The 9,942-nt window shown below is 32.0% G+C and overlaps 1 protein-coding gene across 1 annotated transcript; it reads right to left on the bottom strand.

The window, feature by feature from the left end:
• Positions 1 to 234: 234 nt before the first annotated feature.
• On the bottom strand, positions 235 to 1,852 carry LOC127123591 (uncharacterized). Its single transcript, XM_051053795.1, has 2 exons — positions 1,843 to 1,852; positions 235 to 782 (listed from the first exon to the last, which is right to left on the bottom strand). The coding sequence occupies exons 1-2, from the start codon at positions 1,850 to 1,852 to the stop codon at positions 235 to 237; spliced, it is 558 nt and encodes a 185-aa protein (XP_050909752.1).
• Between the last annotated feature and the right edge of the window lie 8,090 nt (positions 1,853 to 9,942).

Below are 9,942 nucleotides of genomic sequence, written 5' to 3'. Positions count from 1 at the left end.
TCCAGGGCATTCCTTTTTCACGTGTCCTCCCTTTTTACAGAAGTAACACTTTGCTTCTTTCTTGATATCACCTTGCGGTGGTATTTTGAATTTCCCTTTCTGATTGGCTTGTGACTTGTCTGTTTTGAAAGCTCTATTCTTTCCGCGAGTGCTTGTCCGCAATGCACTCTCACTCTGTTCCATTACAAGTCTTTCTTCTTCCTGAACACACATGGTCATTAATCCATTGATTGATCATTTGTCTTTATGTGTATTATAGAAGATCTTGAAAGGTCCATACTCAGACGGAAGAGAGTTCAGAATATAGTGCATCAGGAAGCAGTCAGACATATCAACCTCAAGTTTCTTAAGTTGAGCTGAAATGTCACACATTTTCATTATGTGCTCACGCATACCTTTCACACTAGTGAGACGGTAGGAGAAAAATTTCATAATTAATGTGCTTGCCAAAGCCTTTTCAGAAGTGACAAACTGATCATCAATGGCTTTCAGCAAATCACAGACATTCTCATGTTGATCGACAGAACCACGTATTCCACTTGTGACCTTAGTCTTAATGAACATCACACTGAGCTGGTTGGATCTCTCCCACCGCTCATAAAGTGCGATTGCAGCTGGAGTACTTTCATCTGTAATTGCAGGTGGTTCGTCTTTCCTAATAGCATAATCTATGTCCATCCATCCTAGATAGAGGATAATTCTTTTCTTCCACACCTTATAGTTATCTCCTCTGAGCTCGGGAATATCACATCGGATATCAGAAAAATTAACAGGTTGAAAAGCTAAAAAGATAAACAAAATTGATGTCAAAATTTGAGGCATAAATATTATCCAAATTGTATGTATTATCAATATAAGCATACCATAAAATAAATCTTGCAACATAAAAATTACCTGTGGGCTAAATTTTAATGTAATAAGATTTAAAAAAAATTGCGATAGATTTTTCAAACCTCACACTTTACGTGCATGATATAATTTTGTTTTTCTATCCAAAATTAATACTTTATGATAAAACTATCAAATTATGTACCAATTCATAATTCCTGTGGGCAAGTTATGAAAATATTTTGACATTTTATCCCAATTAATCATACAAATATAATAAAAATTCCTGTAGGATAAAATTCATTATACCACGTATAATTAATTAGAATTTTATGTCTAATAATTTATGTGATCTCAAAACTATAAAAAAATAATCTGAATTAATTTAAGGATGTTGTGGCTAATCCAAATTAATCAAAATTATAACGATCACTAGACATAGTAACTCAATTATATGAGAGAATAAAATTAAATAAATAAGATCTCTTATACAATTGCTTAACAAAATAATAACATTATAAATCAATTTTAATTTATGCACAAATTTAATTCAAAGATTAAATAATAAGGCATAATGATCAGTAAAAAGGAAATCATATGGATATGAACAGAATCAAAATACATGTTTAACAAAGCAGGACAACGATAACATTCATAAATGTCATGGTTCAAGACCTAGGTTCAATACCCAACCATAGCAAAAATAGAAAAATAAATTTATTACTGTTCACGCGATTACTGTTCATGACGTAAGTTTCCAGAAGAAAAAAATTTAGAAAGTAAATTATTTAATCTTTTGATATGTTTTGAAACATAATATTCTAAAATTCAAAACTCAAAATTAAATCACAAAATAATACCGAATATGGAAGAACCATTCGAAAATAAGGTAGAGGCAGTAGAGGCTCTGATACCATATGTTAGATTAATATATATATTGATCTTATGTTCTTGACAACAAAAGAATAACAAGATCAATAAAACAAAATGCGGAAATAGAATTAGAGTTTTTACCTCCAGCCATTATTGCAGTGTTGTGTGCGGCACTGTCTTTGATTTGTCCAAGCTCTTGCTCTCTCAATATAGATGGTTTGTTTCTTTTGTGATGAGAGAAAGCTTTGAGGACCAAAGACTATTTATAGGCTTGATCCTACCATCAAGAATTTAAAGCCATTAAAACTCATTACCACCCAATTAAATGGTCATATCAATTTACATTAAAACCAAAATAAATCATACCTTTTTCAGAACCAAAATCCCAAAATTATGGACCACATTAAAATTGGTTTTTTATTATTAATAATTATTATAATAAAAATAAGAAACCATTACATAAATATCATTTTTGTCACTTATCTATACCTCGGGTTCATTTTGGTCCCTTCAATTTTAAAAAGACCAAATTGATCCTTATTTCTTCAAACTCTACCATATACGTCATTTTTGTCTATTTCCCACTAACATTATCTATTTTTACATGTGTGGCATCCCAATTAGCATTTATTCATCACCATTTTCATTTTTCTGAACCCGAAAAAACCTAAAATTTACAAAGCCGGGAAAAATAAAAAACTTACATTCATCAACCCCAAAACACATATTCATCAAAATCTCCTTATTTCCCAAATTATTTACCTTTCAAAACACACATTCATCAACCAAGAAATGCACATTCATTAAAATGTGTCTTGAAAAACCCCAAAATAACACAGACGCGCGACTCCTTCCCAATCCGTCGCATAGATGAAACCTTCGCCACCAAAATCAAATTTGCAAATCTGGGAATTTAAGGTCATGGAATATAGATCTGGATTTTTTTGTGATTTTAGATATGGGTCTCCAAGGCCACAACTCATAATAGCTTTTAAACAAAGATTAAAATTATTTTCTTGGAAGATTTAATAGTTTAGATAATGGTGATTCACATTTGTGATGTTTTATTGGTAACAATAACTAAGTGACTTAATTCTTCTGCAACCTCTTTATATTAACAGGTCAAAGTAATTGTAAGAAACTATAGAAAGGAAAATTTGTAGTTGGTTTCTAACTCTTGGTTTATTCTCTGTCAATCATATATTTGGCATTTCTAAATTTGGTAATATTATGGATTGTGAAATGGTAGTATGTCAGTAAATTTCCCATCAAATTGGGATTTTAATAGATCATGTTTATACATTAGCTACTTGGGAAAAGGAAATGTTTCTCTCTAGCATATAATATGAAGGAGGAAAAGAAGTGGTGATGCTTCACATTGGAGGCATGTTGGGCTTGTTTGGGTTTGCATAGAGGTACAAAATTGTTTTTTGACATGCTCAAAAAGTGATATAATCATTATTAGAAAATGATGCTTTGAGTTACTTTCTTATGCAGAGGATTATTGAAGTTAAATTACTTCACCGACAGTTTTGTCAATGTTTTGCAGTGTATTCTAAAATTTATAAACTTTGTGGATTTGAGGATGAAGATGAAGAACACCAATTAAAACTCATAATTTTTTTAGTGACCATTTTTTCATCGCTAAATCAGTCACAAAAAGTTAGGCCTAACCACATGCTAATGCCATATAGTCTTACCCATTGACTTTTACTAATAGAATATACGAAAAGGACTAACATGGTCCAATTACCAGAGTTTAGGGATCAAAATGGTCTCTTTTTTTTAAGTTAAGGAACCAAACTAGACCCCAGGTACAAGATAAGAGACGAAAATCATATTTAGCCTTTCATATATAAAAGATATTTCTCCTTATTTCATTTTACATTGGAGTTTTGAATAAAAATCTAAATCCTTCTTCTACTCTCTCGGCTTTTATATTTTTTTTACGAGAGTTGTCGTAGTGCTAAAAGACAAAAAAGCTCTTGTAAGAGTTGTGTTATATTTAATGATGTGATTAAATTTATTTATTCACGAGTGTGATTCTCTTGTGAATTTTATTTGTAAAGGACTTAAAGTTTACAAGATAAACCTAAAAAAAAAGTTTGGGTGAAAGTTCTTGAGCTTAATATATAAGCTTTGTTTGATTCTTGGAGGGTTTGTGGGTTGATCTTGTAAAAGCTAAAGTATGATTTAAGTGGAACTCTCAAGAGGCAACTCTTGGATACATGAGTATGCTAAGTGGTTAGGTCAAACTCGTATAAATATTGTATGCACTCTCTAAAAACTCTTCTATCTTTAATTTCTATTGATTATTTTTATTTATGTTGTGTATCTCTCTTTTCATATTCATCTTTCTTCTATCTAATTCTTATCCTCTGACATAAATTATTTTGAAAGTATTTCTTTTAATTTATCATGAATTTGAATATCAAAATTCACCATATTCTTGTGTTTGGAGTCACTTGGTCAACAAGTGGCACCAAAGCCTAACTCATGTTATAAAACTAATTGTCTCAAGATGAAAGAATGACTTCAAAATATTCAATAATCATGTCTTTATCCTTCAATAGAGAAGGGTATTTACTATGGAAAGAGAATATGAGAATCTTCATAAAGAGGATGGATTATAATTTTTGGAAAGTCGTGAAAATTAATCCTTTTGTTCCCACACATTTAGTTAATTGTGTAGTGGTAAACAAATATACAAATGATTGGACCAAATAATAAAAAGAAAAATTATAGTGTCGTTTGAAAGCTAAAATTATAATCACTACCGTCCTTGATCTTGATGAGTTTTTGTGTGTTTCTCACTGCGATACTGCAAAAGAAATGTGAAACACCCTTCAAGTTATCTATGAAGGCATATCTTAGGTGAAAAGGGCTATGATGAACACATTAATCCATGAGAACAAACTTTTTAGAAGGAAACTTGAAGAAAACATTTATGATATGCAAAAACTATCTAGTCACGTTGTGAATTGCATGCAAACTCTAGGTAAAGTATTTGAAAAATGATGATTTGGTTGTAAAAGTCCTTAGAGGCTTAAATCATAGTTGGCAAAAAACATTGTGATTTCTGAATCTAGAGACTTGTCTTTCATGGATTTTGGATACCTTACTTAGTAAATAGCACGAACATGAGACGAATCTGAAAAAATACTGGAAGATGATGACGAATGTGATAAGAAGAAGAAAAGTCAAGCTCTCAAGGATAAGGAAGAAAAAGATTATGACTCTGATAAATATATGACGTTGCTTGTTCGAAACTCCAAAAGATTTATTGAGCATGAAAAGCAACATGATGATTAAAATAAAAACGAATTTAAATCTTTCCTACATGCTACCAAGGAAGGAAGAAATGACACATACAATTAAACTTCCCTTAGAACTAGAACCAAATAATGAACCAAAATCAAAATCAAAGAAAGTTCAAGAAACATTGTTTGTGATGACGATGAAATGGAATCTCCAGATGAGGAAGGAGCAAACATATATCTCATGAAAAATCACGAAAAAATTGATATAACTTCTAAATTATCTTATGATGATATATTTCACACATGTAAGAAAAAAATCAAGTATTTTAAAACACCTTGTCTCCACCTCTAAAACTATTATTTTGTCCCTTTAAATAAAAAATAAAAATTTATTGGAAGATAAAGAAAGTCTTAAAGAGAGACAACATAGTTTAATTTAAAGTTCTTCCTCTTCTCATGAAGTTTTAGTTAAACCTACCAAGTGTGATCAATGTAATACTTTGAAAAATAAAATTGATGATATTCAAAACATGCTTGATAATTTTACTAAAGGAAAAGACAACTTGAATCCTCTTTTAGGAAATCAAAGAGACTTGTATAATAAAGTTGGTTTAGGTTAAGAGCGTAAGAGTAATAGTATAATAAAGTTGGTTTAGGTTATGAGCGTAAGAGTAATAGTAAAAACTACAGTAACATATGTCATACTCATGAAACTTCAAAATGCAAAACGTGTAAATGCAATTATTTTAATAACAGTGGTTGTGTTGCTCTATTTTGCTTTATACCATTACCGTAAAATGAGAAACATGTTTTCTTCATCATATTTTTGTGATCATGATCCACATGAGAAATCTAATAAAAATATTTATCACAATAACATTGAAGGACCATGAATGGTTTGGGTACCTAAAGTTAATATTTAAGTTTATGATGCATAAATTCTTTGTATCATCAAACATTAAATAGTACATTGATAATGATTGTTTAAATCATATGAAATTAGATAAATTTACTTTCTCTTTCTTTACTCCTAAAAAGGAATAATATATATCTTATAGGGACAATAACAATGAAGGCATCATTGGTATTAGTACCACTAGTAAGTTTCCTGATCTAACGGTTGAGAAGATTCTCTTAGTTGATGATTTAAAGCATAATTTGTTAAGTATTAGTCAATTATGCGACAAAGATAAAAATGTAACCTTTTAAACTTTTGGATGGAGAGTTATAAAACTGAAATCAAGCTAACCCATCTTTACTAGTTCATGAAGTGGAAACACCTACACCGTGAATTTAAATAAAATCTCTTCAAATGATGTATGTCTTCTAAGTAATGAGGATGAATATCGCTTATGACATAAGAGAGTAGCTCATATCCACATCGACTATCTAAAAAATTTAGTTCGCAAGAACTTAGTAATATATTTTTCAAACTTGCATTTTTATATGATGCGTTCCGAAATGGTAAACAAGTAAAGGACTCATTTAAGTCTAAAAATATTGTTTTTACAAATAGATCTTTACAACTATTAGATATGGATCTTTTTCGCCCATTTTGGACCATGAGTTTTGGCGGAAATTATTATGCCCTTGTAGTTTTGTATGACAACTCTCGCTATACATGGACGATTTTCTTATCTCATAAAAGAGACGTGTTTGTTGCCTTTTGTAAATTACCCAAGGTTATCTAGAAGGATAAATGACTATAAATTACATCAATTTAAAGGGATCATGGTGGTAAGTTCCAAAATATGGATTTCAAGAACTATTGTAATGAGAATTAAATTGAGCACACATTTTCTACTCCACAAACTCCTCAACAAAATAAGGTAGTGGAACAAAAAAAATAGTTTTCTTGAAGAGCTAGCAGGATGATGCTTAATAGGACTAACCTTCCTACATACTTTTGGACTAATGAAGTAATCACTGCTTTCTATATGATAAATCATGTCTTGATAATACCATTTCTCAAGTAGAATCCCTATGAGTTATACAAAGGAAGAAATCCTAATATTTCTCACCTCCATGTATTCGGATGCAAATGTTTTGTTCTTAATAATAAGAAAGATATGTTGGTGTAAGCCCTAGAGGCCAATATTTTTGGTACTTGTATCATAGTTATTTATTAATAATAAAATGCTTTTTCTTTATTATGTTTGTTTAATAAAGTCCCTAGAATAGCTAGTTCGTTTAATGTATCAAGTGTGACTTAATCATGAGATCACATTAAACATAAGGACACTATTCTTAAAGTATTTGTAGTCGAACTTTATTGTGAAGTGGGATAACATTAAAGCATTAAGACTATTATGCATATAGACTGATGATCACATCTCATGGGTCATGGATAAGGAGTTATCAAGTCTTAAACATATGTATGAATATTAAGAGTAATATTTATACTGGATTGACCCGCTATGAGAATACTATATAGAATGTTATGCAAAGTGTCATAAGTTATTCTCATGGTGATAATGGTGTATACCACACTTCGACCTGAAACCACTTTGGACCCTAGATATAGAGTCGAGTGCCTTATTGTTGATCAAACATTGTCCGTAACTGGATGACCATAAAGACAGTTAATGGGTACTCCACAAAGCATGTTGAGGGCCATGAGTGACCTAGATGGAATTTGCTCATCCTGCATAACAGGATAAATGTCTATGGGCCCAATATTGAACTGGACAAGGATGACACGGTCTATGTCTTGTGTTCAATATAGACATAAGGGCAAAAAGGTAATTGTACACATAAGTATTGTCACAAAAGGATTTATCAGATCACATGACATTTTTGTGTCTTGGATAGCAGTGATGTGTTGCTAGATACAACTCATTGTTTATTATGTTAAATACGTGATTTAATATAATTGCCAATGCCGCGAAAACCTACAGGGTCACACACAAAAGGACGAATTGATGAGAGATAGAGTAACTAAGGAACACCGTATGATACAGTGCACTTAAGTGAATTATAGAACATCGTAAGGTACAGTGTACTTAAGTAGAATACGAAATATGGTAAGGTACCACGCAGTTAAGTGATTTTGGCATATTATAAGATATGAGCCACATACACTTAAGTGGGCTTTTTAGCTTGCAGCTCACACAAGTGGTTCTATAAATAGAACCCTTGTGCAGAAGCATTTGTACAATTGCAATTTCGTTTCTCTCTCTCTCTCTCTCTCTCTCTCTCTCTCTCTCTCTCTCTCTCTCTCTCTCTCTCTCTCTCTCTCTCTCTCTCACTCACTCAAAGCCTTCATTCGTAGCAACTAGCACTGAGATTAAAGGAATTCGTTCGTGTGGATTGAGTAGATGCATTATCACCATTCAACGTTCGTGATTGCTCCGTAGATCTGCATCAAAGGTTTAAATTGCCACAAGAGGTAACAATTCTATCACTAATCATGCTCATTCGTAAGGATCACTAAAGGAGAAAATTTTAAATTCCGCTGCATTTTGGGTCGCTCTTCTCCTACAGTGGTTTCAGAGCCACTTACAAAATCATGCATCTGATAGCTGTTTATTTTCTGTATTTTCTATATTAATACGATTAAAAGACATAATGAATCAAAGATAAACAAGTAATTAAATTTGGCATCATGTATGTACGATTTGGATGATTGATGTTGACTATGCTTCGGAATCCGACGTTAGTATGGTGAAACAGTGATACATTGATCGTCCATAGGTTACGCAATTGAGATCTATCAAGTTATATATATGATATAAGTAATCCTAATGCAAAATACGGTATATATGATATGTTGTTTCTGTTTTGTTCATTCAAACACTTAATGGTTGTTTTCCTTTGAGCGATCAATGGTTATTTGCTTATTGATCCGACATTAGTATGATGAAGCAGTGACGTGTTGATAAATCATACTGAATTAACAATCGAGGTGTGTTTGACGGTTTGAAATTGGTGCATTAGGGTTAATGACGGCACAAGAGTTGTGCTGTCAAAGAGTTATGCGATTAGGGTTGTGACTGCGCAAGAGTTGTGCTTTAAAGTATCAAGTGTTGATGCGAAAAACGACGTCGATTTCAAACGAATTGTTCATTAAAAATTTGAGTTGGGGCGTTGCCGCCTTGACCCCCATCCGCTGAACGGTTAGCGGAACCACCGTCCGCTGAACGGTCAGCGGAACCCCTGGCTAACTCTGCGTAGTGTGATCGGTCGCCGAAATTTAATTTGGTTTTAATTAATTAACAGAATTTAAATTAATAATAATAATGTGTTTATTATTATTCTCTTGTGGTGATCGGTTATAGCCTTAGTTTTTCTTTATTTTGTTTTGGGATTTTAAAATACGACCTGCGTGTCGTGCCTCTCTTTTAATCTCTTAATGTAACTTTTTTTCTCATCTCACTCTCTTGTATGTAAAACGAGTTTCTTTTATATAATGTAATGTTATGAAGAAAGAGAAGAATACAATATCAAAGGAGGACAACCTTGAAGATCTTGCTTGGAGAAGCTTAGATCGTTATTAGGTTAGCTTAGGTTCTCTCATTGGCTTGGGAGAACAATTGCGCTAGGGGCCATAACTGTTTCATTATGTATGTTGATGCATGTGAATGTATGTTGATGCATGTGAGAGACGATTTATATGATAAATAAGTCGGTGAGATCAGAATAATTGCAATTTCCCTCAAATTAAATATTAAGTTTATGCTTTCCAAGTTTTAGCACTCATCAAGACTAGTATCGAATAATGTAGGTTTCGCCTACGCGAGGTGCATGTTCTATATTAGTAAGGTGCGGTGGGATAATTGTAATATCCAATTGCTAAAACAATGGGTCAAACTTAACTAAACAAATTATAATAATATTATATATGTTTAGAACCAAGAGTTGGACATGATCCATATGATGGATTGGAATAAGGAGTTATTCGCCCAACTAAAATATTCGAGAGTTGTATTAGATACAATTGGAAGGAGTTCCTACCTAAATAACCTAGTTTTGTGTAATCCTC

The sequence above is a fragment of the Lathyrus oleraceus genome, chromosome 2, assembly GCF_024323335.1.
Source record: "Lathyrus oleraceus cultivar Zhongwan6 chromosome 2, CAAS_Psat_ZW6_1.0, whole genome shotgun sequence".
Lineage (NCBI taxonomy): Eukaryota > Viridiplantae > Streptophyta > Magnoliopsida > Fabales > Fabaceae > Lathyrus > Lathyrus oleraceus.
Note: the sequence above shows the minus strand (reverse complement) of the source record. Positions and strands in the feature narration are given on the sequence as shown.